Source organism: Struthio camelus, chromosome 2, assembly GCF_040807025.1.
Source record: "Struthio camelus isolate bStrCam1 chromosome 2, bStrCam1.hap1, whole genome shotgun sequence".
Classification (NCBI taxonomy): domain Eukaryota; kingdom Metazoa; phylum Chordata; class Aves; order Struthioniformes; family Struthionidae; genus Struthio; species Struthio camelus.
Genome location: NC_090943.1, coordinates 55993789 through 56008663, shown reverse-complemented (window position 1 = coordinate 56008663; position 14875 = coordinate 55993789). Strand labels below are relative to the sequence as shown.

At 40.7% G+C, this 14875-nt stretch overlaps 1 protein-coding gene across 1 annotated transcript in view; it reads right to left on the bottom strand.

Moving 5' to 3' along the window:
- The window catches only part of NPSR1 (neuropeptide S receptor 1), a 65021-nt gene that overhangs the window by 37903 nt on the left and 12243 nt on the right, over positions 1-14875 (bottom strand). The window contains exon 2 of the mRNA XM_068935875.1: positions 11631-11763. Within this exon, the coding sequence (XP_068791976.1) occupies positions 11631-11763 (133 nt within the window). The remainder of the gene's footprint in view (positions 1-11630; positions 11764-14875) is intronic.

The following is a 14875-nucleotide window of genomic DNA, read 5'->3' as shown; positions in this document are numbered from 1 at the left end:
GATTTGCTACCAACAGCTGACTGGTAAAAATTTGAGCCACATTTAATGTATCACAGGGAGTTTTAGTAACTCAGAGCTGTATAAACTCGTTTCAGAAGATGAGCAGAGATTCCAAATGTGTGTTGCACTAGTGGCCCAGCACTACAGAGCAGACCCTGTGGGTCCCCTGCATCCACTACTGTGACGCTTACTCCAAATGGGCCACGCAGTCTAACATGCCCAGTCTGTAAAGCGTGTCAGACTTGCTGGGTGTATATACATACCTCTGTCAGGGAACTACAGGAACCCAAGTTTAAATTGACTCTATAAATGAAAGGTGGAAAAGGTGACGTGATATCCTCCTTTTAGAGAGCTGGGTAAACCAAAACACTGACAGACTGTCACTTGTTCGGGGTCATGTACAAAGGTGGCCTCAGAAATGGTAATACTGAATTACGTTTGCTGAATTCCAGGCTAGGGTTGAAAGGAAAAAAACACTTTTGCTTTTCAGCTCTTTTGGGGGATCTTCCACTGGCTTCCATGAGCAAAGGACCATGGCCTTGCAGTTCTTTAAAGTACTGAATAAAGACATTTAGATAAGAGAGAACTCCCCTTGATTTTTAAATAGTTTGCATATTTCATTAAACCATAGAAGACAGAGCAACAAATGAAAACTTTATTGTATTGCATTTGATTTACCAGGTATCACTGGAGATACAATTTCACAAGGAGCAGTGTGAAATGACCATATTTAATACATCTTAGAGTAGTTTTCTGGACCTTTGCCTAGAAGCAACAGAACAGTAACTCTGGTGACCTCATAACACATTAGAAAATCAATGTTTATGTCACGCTCATCTCTGTAGCTTTGGACAGTCATTTTCTAGGAAGGACCTCCATCCATTTCACCTGTGCTGCCAGTTCCTGTTTTCCTCCCTGCCCAGGTGAGCTGGAAATTTAAAAACTGGTAGAAATCAGAGCCTGCATTCAAGACTACAAAAAAATCCATCCATAGGGCAACATTATCTCAACATGTAGAGGTACAGTACCTGTCTTCATAGTTACGGTTATACAAAAAGCTGGTGCAGAAAAAGCTGCCCTAGCACATCCAGTGGGTGGGATTTAATTTTTGCTATTAATATTATTTCTTCAGTTCATAAATGACTGCAAAAATACTCCTATACATATATAAAATATTGACTTTTTGAAGGAAATAGTTAAATTTCTCCACTTCCTTTCAAGTTTCTGTGGGTTCCTAGAGCTACAAAGTAAACAGACAGTTTCCCCATGCAGAACCGCACCCCATCCCAAGCTGTAGTCTTCAGGCTTCTTTCATATTTGGGTAATATTTTATCTAAAGTTCTGTTACACAAGTTTGTAATGAAAGTACAAACATCTTGCAAGAAAAATTATGCCTGTTCATTATCCGTAACGTCCTGGTCTAGGAAATCAGCGTGATCAATCCCCTACTTCGGCTTTTCAGTGCCATTAGCCCAGTACCTTAAGTAGGAGCAAAACATTTGCTTGGGAAATTAAGTTTTTTGGGGGTTGCCCAGAAGTAGCTTTCATGCTATTTTGACCATTCCTGTCCTTGTTGTTAACCTTATTTACTTCTGTTCTTCGCCCTTCTCCCTTTCTAGCTACCACTTACCTGTTTATGGCTTCATGCTGAATAAACGTAATAGGAATGGGGAAATATGTGACATATCTACAGGTTTTTTTTCTATTTCAAAGGTAGTGCTGTGGAGTTTAGCCACCTCAGTTTAACACTGTCAAAGCTTTTTTTGTGTATTCGATATGGGCAAAACCAGAATGAGCTGCTAAACTGCGTCCATACCCACACTATATCCTTCAGTAATTTCAGGTTGTTCTTTCCACTAATGGAAGGGGGCATGGCAATTATCTACAGTGCAAAGGTTCTATTTTAAGGTTAATCATGCAGCTGTAGTACTGTGTACTGCACAGGTTTGGAAAATCATTTCCCATTTCAGCAGCATTTGTTTCTGGATCCCACTTGAATAAATTGTCCTTCGAGCAGAGCCCAGAAAAGTTTCGTCAAATTCCAGATGGCCATTTAGAAACATAGCTGAGTAAAAAAAAAAAAACTAATTATGTGTTTTCTATCAGGTAACATGTCAGTATTCCTTTCTGTGCTTAAAAAAAAAAAAAGTACTCAAAAACAGCTTCTCTGTAAAACCTTTTGTTTGCCAGTGGGCAAATAATAGCCTCAAAGTCTTCTGAGGTCTGACTCCAGTGGTGGAGAATTAGATTCTTAGTTGTCAAAGAGGAATAGTAATCGTGACATATATGATGATATACAAATGTTGGAGGGATTTACATAGTCAACTTCAGGGGTCTAAAGTAGGAATTCAAGCCTCCTGAACAGTCAGTGAATCTTATCTTAGGCTCCTGTAAAAGGCAATTCAGAGTGTTTTCCTCTCTTGGCTACAAATGGAGCACAAGGAAAGTGACTTCCTATCTTTCATACCTACAGTGAGGTGCCTAAAATAGATTGTGTGAATAATCCCTAAAATGAAAGGCCATGTGAGAGGATGCAGTGATGGAGTTTAATCTAATTACCTCTCTGACAGCTACAGCTCATTCTGTTTCCCAGGACTGAAGCTGAGCTGTATGATTTCTTCAGCCCCCACTGCTATAAACATGGTGACGAGCTAACGGAGCGTTTTTCCTCCTCCTTCCCTTCTATAAACCAAAAGATGCAGCGCCCTGAGTTGCAACAGTACTATGAGGTAAGGAAGGTCACAGATTAAGCTGTCTGGCTCTAAGATGTGCAAATATATGTTGTCAACAATATATTCAACTGTCTACAGCAGCTAAGAGAAAGCAGGTTTCTGAAGATATTTGCATAATAATTCACATTTCTGTAGGCCAAACGGATGAGTTACTAAGATCAGAATTTGGTGGTTCTTTTTGTTTTTTCTCCGAAATATTGTATGGTCATTTTCACATGCGCACACTGACGACAATGCATTTTTGTCTCACAGCCCCCAGAAGTGCTTCGGTCAGCCAGACAGACCTTTATAATCTGTACACACTCATACTGGTATCAGCAGAGCTGCGATGGCACAGTAATTTAGCTGCCCAGTGCAGGTCTCAGCACACGATGGTGAAAGGAGAAAAAAGCTACTAGCAAAGACTGGCTGAAAAGAAATGCTTTCATTTTAGTCACACAGATGTCTAGTTAGGATAAGCATTTTTATGCAAAGTTCTGAAATAATGACAGCTCCTTTCAGAATAATATAAATGGTAAATATGGATCTCCTGTGTGGAAATCTGTAGGTGGGGAAGGGGAATCCAGTTTAGGCTGTGTGTATCTGTTGAAATGAGAAGATGGTGTCTTTCTGTAAAGACAGAGCATCTAAGGTTCATTCCTTCTTTTTTAATCCTTTCAGAAATGACTTATTACTCAGGAAAGGCAAACAGAGCAACTGATTCCATCTTGGTTTAAAAACGTACGAGCAAGTATGAATTTTAAGAGACGGGATTGTCACAGTACTTTCCACTAACATTATTTATTATTTCTATTATGAGGGTGTCTAAGGGCCCGAGCCTTAGGGATGGCATTTAGGGACAGCACTCCTCGGTGACTTAGGAACAGAAGTCTGGTGGATGCTTGTAATTTTAAACATATGTGTACACTGCAAAGGAATAACGATTTTGCACAGTGTGAGTTAGGCATAACCGTATTGAAGCTGGTTTTTCTCTGTGCTTTAGAACAGGAGGGACCTGTGGACTGAAGATTAATAAGTGTATAAAGGTTTTATAAGGAAAGACTTGAATTATTTGCACAGGAATCTACACCTCTGCTGAAAATATGTTACAGCTTCAGAGAAGAAAAGCAGAAAACTATCGTTCTGCCTTGAGAAATGTGATAGTGGCTGATATGCATGGCATCTAGTCTTAGCTGTTAAGTTCTCAGGGCCCCAGGTGGTCTTGTGCAACGTGAAAAACCCACATTGTCATCCCTGACCCTGCTATCGGTACTGGAGCTATTGGCAAGCTGGGAGAGAGCTGGGAGCATCTTGCAGTTGCAGGATGGATAAAAATTATGTTACTGGGCACTGAAAAATCCCTCTCTGAATGGCATGCAAACGATGAACACCTGGACTGTCCCCTTCTGGGACAGTTTAGCCTAGGATTTAGGTGCTGTACTTGGAGGAAAAAGGAAAGAAGAGGGCTTTTCATGAGTTATCCTTGCCGGTGGGGACTCCAGCGCTCTGCCTGGGTGCTATGCTGCAGTGTGGTTTTTGCTACGTGTAAGACATCTGAAGACCACTGCTCAGATATAACAAGCTGGGTTAAGGAATGTCTGCCTACTGGGTTGTGAATATATTAATTATAAACTAGGAATCATGAGCATCTTGTCCTGCATTCATAAGATTAAGGTAGGCTATGTAAATAACAGTCTTTACAGGGCTTGGTGGGGGAATGGCTAGTCTTACTTTTATTAGCATACTCAGAGAGCTCATGATCTTTATGCTTCCATTAATGGGAGGGACATTTTGTCTGACCTTCTACACTTCAGCTTTTTTTTTTTAACCCCTGTGTTTCATTTGTGCCAGCACTATTGTTTCCTACTGCAGTGGGCTACAATGGAGCAAACAACAAACAGGCTTACTGTATCCAGCCCTGGACTTTCCAGGGAACCTTTAAAAAAGTTGCTAAACATATTATCATTTATCATAATTATATTATTAATATAAAATATTATTAAAATATTTTGCATTTGGCAAAATTTACAGTCTGCAAGCTTGGGTCCAGGCTGGCTAAAAAAAGACTCTAAAATTTATTCAGTTTGAAATTTGAGCCTGAAGTGGAAGAAGTAATTTGCAACAGATCTACAGCACATTTCTACACTCTCAGGAAGTGTCTCACTCCTATATAAGCTTCCTTGTTAGGTGCTTGCCCTCTTGCTTTTTGGGGTATCATGTTCTAGACCAAAATTCTCTGACTGTTCAGTCAAGCTCCATCACTGTTTCTTTGTCCTTCCCAGCATATGTCCTTGACTGTGATTCTCCTGCCTGTATACACAGAGAACAAATGCAGTACAGCTGCCTTAGACCTCAGGTTTATTGATGGTCCACCAAGATTACTGCCAGCAAGATTAGAGCTGCAGTCACGTGGGAGCACAACTTTATCTTTTCAAGGAGAGCTAAAGGATGTAGTATGGACATTCTGCAGTTTCTTCTGCTTTAAACCACACAAGACAGTTGTATAACTAGACTGAGAGTCTGCGTCCTATTCCCTATTTCATTGTTCTTCCTGTACTACGGGACTTTTTCAGGACTGGCAATGGCAATGTATGTTTAGGAGGCCAGATTCTCTGTGCCAGACCAGATCCTCTGTGCCAGACCTCTAGTCTCATGTTTTCACCTCTAAAAACATGAAATCTACTTTGTTTCCTCTGGTTATATGACCAAACACTGTGAAACAGAGGTTCTAAGTGCCCTTGAGAAACTATGTCCTCTCCTTCACGTAAAGCTTCCTTTTCTCTCGCAGTTTTGGTGCTAATGGTCATACATGGATGGCTTCCTTGCCTAGCTCCTGGAGACAGCTAATTCTCCAGGCATCTAATGGAATCATACAATGAAATTTTTTACTCACTCCCAGGCCAGAAAACTGAACGCAGTTTCACAGGATGAACAGAAAAAGTAGCATTAATACTACTGTGTTTATTCCCTGAAACCAATTTTACTCTTGGTAAATTGATTCTCATTTATTTTGAGAATAGAAAAGTGACAGTTTTATAAACCCTGTAGCTGCTCTAGTCTGCAGGGAAAGGTGGATGTAATCTACTTCCTTCCCTGCTTTTCAAGCAATGTATACCCTAAGGTCGTCTGCAGAATTGTTAGACTTCTGTCTAAGTATTCAGCAAACAAGCTGGGGTAAATGAAGACTTTGCATATTTGTTTCTGAATGCGGGACTTTGACCCCCACAGTATTCAAGCACATTTCAAGGTCTGTGCCTGAGGGAATACGAGGGAACAAATGCCACTCTTCCTTCCCAGTTCTGCCCTATACTTTTTCAGTAGTCACAGCAATATGTCATGCAGAACACACCACGATCTGTGATCAGAAACTGTTTTCTTACCAGATGCTAGTTAGAGTTTCAACAGGTATTAAGAAATAATAAATATAAGAAATGCAGCTATCTTTCTTTGAAATTTATTGATGAATTGTGCTGTGCAATTATATCTTCCTCCAACTTTCTTTCCTGCGTGTTGGATACTGAACCATTTCCTTAATGTAAAAGCAAACAAAAATGAAACACCTTTCCTCTTTCTTGAGACTCCATCTTTTTTCACAAAATAAGCAGAAAACAGAGGTGTGAGAAAGAGGAGAAAGCCACAGATTTCTGGGCGTTAGTGAAATAAATTCTATTTCAGTTCAGCATTCTGCATCATGGGTAGACAGTCAGGTAAATCTGATGGCAAGTTCCAGCCAAGACCCAGCTGGGGAGGTATACATTTTCCAGTATAACTGGGAAATCTATGAGCTCTTTGGCTGCCAACAGCCCACCTCCAATAAGGTGACTTGCTGAGTTAGCCACTAATGGCTCTGTGCAATTAACTTGCAACGCTCATAATCACGGCAATGCCTAAGGTATTTGTAGCACTGGTAAATTTGTACTCACGATTCCTCTGAAGTGAGGAACTATTGCAAGTATCATTTTCCAGATGAAAAGCTGGAGCAGAGAGACTTATCTGTTAATATTGTTCTACATGTTAATTTTGATAAGGTCTTATTGTGTTAAGTATTGTACAGGTCAGGGAATAACAAGTTGTCCTTGTTCCTTCAAGTCCCACAGATGAGAAAGAAAAACAGTGAGGGACAAGTACCATCCATGAAAGGAGAAAGCAATGGTTTGTGAATGTCATACGAGTACCAGAGCTCTTTTGGTGTGGTATTATTCTCTGAATCATTTTGAGGAGGTCATATTTGGAGAAGATTAGGTGAAGGGACCGATCAGAAGAAAAAAAAAACATAAAGAAAAAAAGAAAGGACAAGTTCTTCCTGGGAGCAACTGAAGAAGATGGAAATGATGTGAAGAAACACTTTCAAAAATACTTCCCTATCTTTTTAGTGTTATTCTCAAAATTGTCCCTTAGGATTTGATGTTTAAATGATCACAGTATAGACTGTAGCTAAAAACTTTTACAGATCTTATTTTATTTTTTTGCTTATAAGTACATTACAACAGAAATTAGCTGACAGTCTTTGTTTTTCCTTTCTTCATTGTGTCCACAGTAATACTTTAATTGAGCATGAATTTCCAATGAAGTCTGCAGGCCTAGGGTGCAAAATTAGCACGTGGTAAAATGCCCACCTGTATTTCTACCGCTAGTAAGAGTCAGAAGCCTAACCCCATTCTTAAGGTATTGATTTCTGCTAAATATTGGAATAAAAAGAGAAATATCACAGAGCTAATGGTTGTGACGTTTCCAGCTCTAATTTTCCAGATGTTAATTTTGAATAAAAAAATAAGACCATAGATAGTCATATACAATCTGGTCACTACTTGGATCTTAAATATTTTCTTCTGTCACTAATAGCTGAAAGTGGATGAAGAATACTGACAAATAAAATACTTCTTATCCAAATTGTTTAATAATCTTTGACCAGTTTTAGTATTGGTCAAATAATAACAGTTTTTTATTAAAAGGACAGTTTAGTCAACAAATGGCATTACTTGTGCAATGGTATTTGAACAATGCTGTTACAAATAGCAAAAATATATGTTCAAGTCTGCTGCTTGTACATTTTGAAAGTAGGGATACGAGACCCTTCATTTGATAGAGCTGAGTAAAGTGATATAAATGGAAATAAATGTGTGGAGAAAACCATGCTCCCTACACGCAACTGTATTTCGCTTGAAGATTTCCAGTGTAAACACAGTGTCTGTGAATTTGAATGTCTCTCAAACCCCACTTTCTGTTCTTGAACAATCTGATAAATTCAGAGGCGGAAGTCTTAAGGACACTAAAATTGCAACTTATGTGAAATGGCATCGGGTAGAGGAGGGAGCTCTGTGAGGTTTGCTGCCAGTAAGGACGGCCGCACCACAAGCATAACTTGCATTACACTCAGAAGAAAACTGTTTGGGAAAAAGTATTTATAAGAGGGCAATCTTCAGAGTTTACACTTTATGAGACACTGAATTGCCTTGGACACAGAAATCTGTAGGAAACCTGACTTTAGTTTCAGTCTTCACAGAACAATTTGTTTCTAGGGAAAACATCAGAAAAAAGAATATGCCCAAAGCAAGCTCAACACAAGACAAACATGGCAATATTCATCTTTGTTAAATTAGCTGACGCTAATGATTAGTACTATTGTTCAGCTCAGCTGTTACCTCTTAGCTGATTTCCTAGTGCTTAATTCTCAGACAATTTCAAAGGGATTTATGCATGAGCTGAGAGTTAAACACAGACTTAAATGCAGTTCTGACATGGGCATTGTATAGGCATAGATTTAATATGAAATACTCTCTGAATACAAGCTTCAGCAAGGTCTTTAAGTACACTGAAGCTGAAGAGATTATTCACATTCCTAAAGATCACTGTAGCCTCTAGCACCATGCTGAATTAGCATATAGTAAGGGAGTCTTATCTGTGAATTAGCCAAGTGGGTTGAACCATTGAATTCGGAGGTGGTAAAAGAAGCCTCAATCAGTTACTTACTTCTCTTCTGCATCTGGCTTGGCAGTGAGTCAAGAACAACAGTGCTCATTTCCTATTCATGTATTATGCATAATTTGTTTTGAAAACCCTGTTTATTCTAACATGAAGGCTATATTTTCATTTTATATTAGATGTGAGAATTGAAGCCGCTACTCAGCTATCGAGCCACAAATCAATAGAAAAAAAGTTTTTAAATGGCTTTGAAATGCCTGCATTGATAAAGCTATATCCATTCTTCTTTCTTCTGCTACTGAGGCAGAAATAATAAATATTTTAAGAATCCAGAAATAGATGGAAGTAGTAATACCGACTAAGCAGAAACTGTTTGCCAGGAGATTAGGCTTTAGTTGGTAGGATTTAAATATGCCTGGCATGTCAAAGCAATATGACAAGCCAGTGTTTCCATAATGTTCTGCATACACTTCATAACTTGTTGTAAAAGGATGATGACTGTTGCCAGCTTGCTTTGTTCTTATTAATATTTTTGAAGATAAGAAAGTGAAATGGCTCCATTTCAGGAATTAAGTCATTTCTTTGTGCTAAAATACTGACAGGAACTCTTGGGAAGGAAAGATAAATTAGAGGTCTGACTCCTGCATCTCAAAAAAGAAGTCAACATTGCTTGAAAGGAGCTTTACTGTTCAAGCTGATGTTAATTCTTTTAACATTGCAGATGTGAATGTCAAACAAGTTTTCTGTGTGAGTTTCTGTAATTTCAAATGGAACAGACTGCTAAACCCAAGCACTTAAAAGTTCTGGTTTTGGAAGTCAGGGATAATCTTAGGAAAGAGGAGGTCAGAAGAATCAGCAAGTGTAGCACGTGGACCTCAGTTAATATGGTAACATTAGCTGCATAACATTATTTGCTGCCCACATCTAATAGGCTATTAGCCTATTGAACGCTAAACATCTAATAGCCCTGTTGTCTCTGCCACTGATTATTTCACCTCCCCCCAAATTGCACTTTTGATGCCTTCCCCTCCCTCAGTGTAGGCTATATTCAAATCCCCAGTGAATAGCTCTCTATTTACCTCCATTCTCATCCCCAAAAGTCAGCCTTTCCTATGGGTTGAAAATGCCAAAGCCCATCCAGGCCCTTACCCAGAGTAGCAACAGTGATTTCCTTCTTAGTACATCTCACATGGACCACCTTTCTCCTGACCTGTCCCGGTCAAGGCACTTCTGTCCACTTCTTGCATTATTCCTCTGACTTGGACATCCCAGTGATTATTTCCCTTCACTGGCCCTTCCTCTGCTGTAGTAAATCTTTTTCTTACCAGGACAAGGCCCTTTACTCTTCAGTTTCTTTCTTCCTATTAGGAGCCATCTTCTGTTACCACGTCAACCCATGCCTCTGCTCCGTCAATGAGCCCAGTCCTTGTGCCCTCTGTGCTGCTCACTTTCCACCCCCCTCCCTTCAAAGCCCCTCTCATGGCAGTTGCGCCCAGCACTCTGCTCCCTGATTACATTGAGGGAGGTGATAAATGGACTGTGACCACCTGGGGCTTCAGCTACTGGTTTACTTTTTTCCCATGCGACCTGCTCAGTTGCCTACTTTTTACCATTTTCTGTATATTCATCCCAGAGTGGGAGCTCTTTGGGCAGCAATTGGGTATTTTGGACCTGACATGAGTGCAGTAATGCTTAGTCTGTGTTGGACATTTCTAAAATGTACCCTGAGATCGTATCGACATACCTTATCTGCATTTTTTGATGGCACGTGGAGATAGTGACATGGAAGTTGCCACAGAGATAAGGAGTGAAACCTTTCATTAAGGGTGACTCACAGGCAATTCCAAAAACCAGTTGTCAGCACTTCAGAGGAGGAGTCACAGCAAACGTTCACCTCTTCATCTTGCAAAAGCTCTTGCATCAACCCTCTGTAGTTATGGGCCAGTCCCTTCACAATTTTGCACAAGTTGGTGTACCTCTTTTCAGCTGGGGGTAGCATTTGAAATAGGATAAATCCCTGGGCAAGCGTGGTGGAGACCATCAGCAGGAGTTCACTTACTTGTCAAGAGTACATACATGTTGAAAACTGGGGAGTCTAGTCCTTTGCTTTTTCAGTTTAAACAGAGACACAACAAACATCAAAGGAGGACTCAAAATTGCTGGGAAACTGTGTTGTAATTCCTCCCATATCTTACAAAAGAAGCAACAGAAACCATACAAATATATCCTACATACACTAAGAGTACAGCATAGCTCTCTTGTAAGCTGGGATTAGTAGCAGGACATTGTTATGGAAACAGTGCATGTTTTCCTTTGGGAAACTATTAAAACTGCACAAATTCAGGCCGTTCTAGGCCAGAGAGAAACGACGAGCTGTTTCTGTTCCTATTTCTATTCCTAGTTGTTGAGACTGACCTTTTACAAACCAGGTTTCTGTATATTTTCCATTTTGTACAAAAACCGCAAAGCTCTTGAATCAGATTCCCTTTTCTCATTCAAAAAAGTAACAAAATGCATTCCTCTCAACATTTATATTTTTGTATCTACTTTACTTGGCCAAACGAGATGACAGTTATTTTCTCCCTTCAATACATGCATGTAATTGATGGAGCAACAATGTTCTGAGGGAGTTTAAAAAGATTTTTAGCAAAAAAACACTGGAGAGTCGTCCTAAACTTGTTTAATCTAAACAGTTTTGTGACAACAGCTGGGGACATAACTATTGGGGAATGTGGATGCAAATTCGGACTGAAGCTAAGAGTCAATGAAATTAGTGAGTTGCAGCTGTTGTCTGACACAGATATTACATACAGTAACATCTTTTTAGATCAGAGGCAGACTCAGCCTGCTTGTCTGTTGCAGACAAGGTAAAGACATTCGGTGGCAATTGAATTCTTCATCGTTCAGCTTGAATCTCCTTATTTATGCAAACATTTTCTGTCATTCTGATACTGATCTCTGTGCAGTTCAGAAACCCTTTTCTCTCCCATACATTACCTGTGATTGCCAACTGTGTGACGAAGAAGGTCATTCGAGATTTCCGCTTCCTTTTCCAGGTAGAGAACAGCACGATGGCATTTCCGGCAATTGTAACAATAAAGAGAATCCAAAGAGTCACCAGCTGCTCTGTCTGCATTGGAGAGAAGAGAAAAAAAAGCATATAGGTAGATCAGTGGTGGTAACTCACTGGGTTAAGCCAGTGAGTTGGCTTGGGAAAAATGAGAGATAAAAGAAAAGAGGAGTGAAATGTGAGTTTTGCCAATTGATTTTAATCATTTGGCCCAAAATGTATTCATCTCCTTTCAGAAAACATTTGTATGCATCACAGCTTTTGATATTCATTCCAACTTTATTTGCAGTGGCTGCGTATTACTTCTGTTTTCACAAAACCACTAGCAGCATCCGTGTTCAGCACTTAACACAAAAATGAGAGGCAGCCTTCAGTTTTCTCGTGTTGCTCCAGCAAACTGTGAAGTAACCAGCTGCCTCACTTTGTAAGGAATATTGACAGATTGGCTCCTTTGGAGAAATTTGGGAAACAACTACTTCTTCCTAGCCTCAGTGGATACGGGCCATGTACACATCCGATGAAATTCAGACATCCACTCCCTGATCGAGATGTGCACCAAGAGTGAAAAGCAAGCATGAGCGACTGTAAGGAAAAGTAAAATTGTGTAGTGAGCAAAACATGATGACAAAACGTCCCCTAGTGGTAGCGTGCACAATGGAAAGAAGTAAGAAAGTTACTCATGCTTTTAAAGCATCAGGTTCCCCTGAATGCAAGAATAAGGATGTACACATGTGCGTTTGCTAGTTTTGTACTCGTGCATGCACTATCTTCTCCCTCCTTGGCCTACCAAAAGCCACTCATTAAGCTCTAGACACAGGAGAATTATTTTTCACTGGCTGCTCTGTTTTCTCCTTGTCAGCTGGCCATCTCTGACACTGAGCCTGAGAAGCAGTGAGCATAGGGTCACCTTGGCAAAAAGATTCTGCATTTCTGCAGACTTCTCACTTATAAAAGCTGCCGTGTGTGAAGCGACATGCCATGGCACAGAGGAAGATAGTTTGCTGCTCTTCTGCAGAGACAACTAGAACAGAGGGCATTTTTCACAGCAACAGTTTTGTTTGAAGAGCATAGTGTAGGGGATCTCAGGATAAAAAAATCCTAGCATATCCAACAGCAACATTATGTACATTGTTAACTTGTTTAGTCCATAAGTGAAAAAATATACATATGTCTCAGCAGAACTGCTGGTTCTGAAGGTAAAGTCAACTTCCAGAAGGGACTCCTTGCATTTCCTCTCCCAGAGGCTGCTCCTGCTCCCTGGCAAACCCCTGCTTTTGATGATGTTGCACAAGGAGACAGGTTGCACCAATGACATCTGGAAGGGTCATCAGTCTCCCACGCTCTGTGTTCTTACGGCTTACTTATGCTTCAGCTGCACAAGTTGCCTGGATTCACATCCTAGCAATTAGGCTGAGATGTAGGATGTGCCAAATCAGTTGTTTGGGATCTCTTCATTCCTGCCACCAAATCTCACACTGAGGGGGCTAGAGAAAAAAGGATGAGCAAGATGAGGGCTGCAGCTGAAGCATAATCTGCGCTCCTTGCTTGCCAGCCCTAACGAGGTGACCCTGACGAGCGAGGAGCTGTCCTGAGCAGGTGGGAGGGAAGGGGCTGTCGGCATGACCCGTGCCCACTGAATGGGGTTGGTGGAGGTGGGGAGAGCACTGCTCACAGCTTTTAGCAGTCGCTAGCCCTGATCCACCTCCCCTGTTCCCAGCCCTCTTTCAGCCACCAGCCCTGGTTCCTCCTCTGCCAGGACCCTCAGGCCCAGAGGGCAGCCGATGGCAGAACCTAGCCCTTTGCTCCAGAAACATCCCTACATGGAGGAGCTGCCCCTGGGAACTAGTCAGGTGTGCAATAAAGACAAGAGCCAGAATATGAGCTGTTCGAGGCCACGTTCTGCTTGAACGTGGGAATTAGCTCCAGCATACAATGAAGGCTACGTTTAGATGGTTTTGCTTTCCCCAGCACGAGAACTTTTGACAGAGTAACTTACCATTTGAGTCACCTCACCTAACTTTAATGGTATAAAGATAGACAACTAGTGAAACTTGTCTGAAATGTAATCTGTAGACAGTGAAGTATCTGAGATGAATCACCATTCATGTTACCTACCTTGGGATGGGCTGCCTCCACCAATTATAGAGGGATATACCTAAGACAGCTAGCTTGGGCTGGATGCTTAGCGTTTACACAACTAAAAACATTTTGAATCAGTTTGATCCGCAAATCTCTTGGAAACAAATTACCTTTAAAATGTGTGGCAGAGACAGAGTGAAACTATTTGTTCAGGATGCTTTGTTTTGTTTAGGAATTGGGTGGAGGTGTCTTTTGTGAAGGCAAATTAGAAAGAAACACATACGATTTTACATCATATTTGTCCTTGAAATCAGTTGATTCTCATCAGGGCTTTGTTTGTTTCCATTTCAAAAAAGATCTTTCGCACATGAAAAAAATGAAGGGAGAAGCTTAGCTCTGATTTCCTCTGATATGTGCTGAAATGCTCTAAAGGAAGCATTTTCTTGAAATAAATCCTGTATTCCTATATTATACTGATAAGGGAAAGAAGAGCACCAGGCTTAGACACTGAAATCTTCTTATGATTCTCACAGAAGGAATACCTCTGGAGCGACAGAGACTGTGCTAGAGGGGTGTTTCCACACCATGGGGACAGCACGTACGTTCCGTTTAGATATCATTCTGCCAAATGAAAGACCAGCGCTTAACAGTTTAGCAATTTTAGGCTCTACGGAAACGTGCAATTGAACCAACCTACAGAAATGAGCTAAGAAGTACAAAAGCTGAATAGAAAAATGGTAAGTTTGAAAGGACATAGACAAAGGAATAAAGCCAGGGTTTCTATTCCATCTGTTTGTGGTAGCTGCCACTCAGAGACAGAGAAAAGGACCTCATTCTTGGGGATTAAGGAGGTATAATAACAGGCAGCTTAAATCACTGCAGCCTCCCTCAGCCTGTGTTAGCTTGCAAAAGAAAAATTCTGTGGCTATGAATGAAATGCCCACAGTAATAAAGGTGCCCATGGCAGCTAGAATTGAAATTCAGAATGATGTCAGTGAATTGGAAAGGTGTACTGGAAAAAACAGGATACAGTTCAACAGAGGACAAGCATGGGGGTCTACGCTGCAGTAGCTGTACTCAGCTCAGGCTGGGC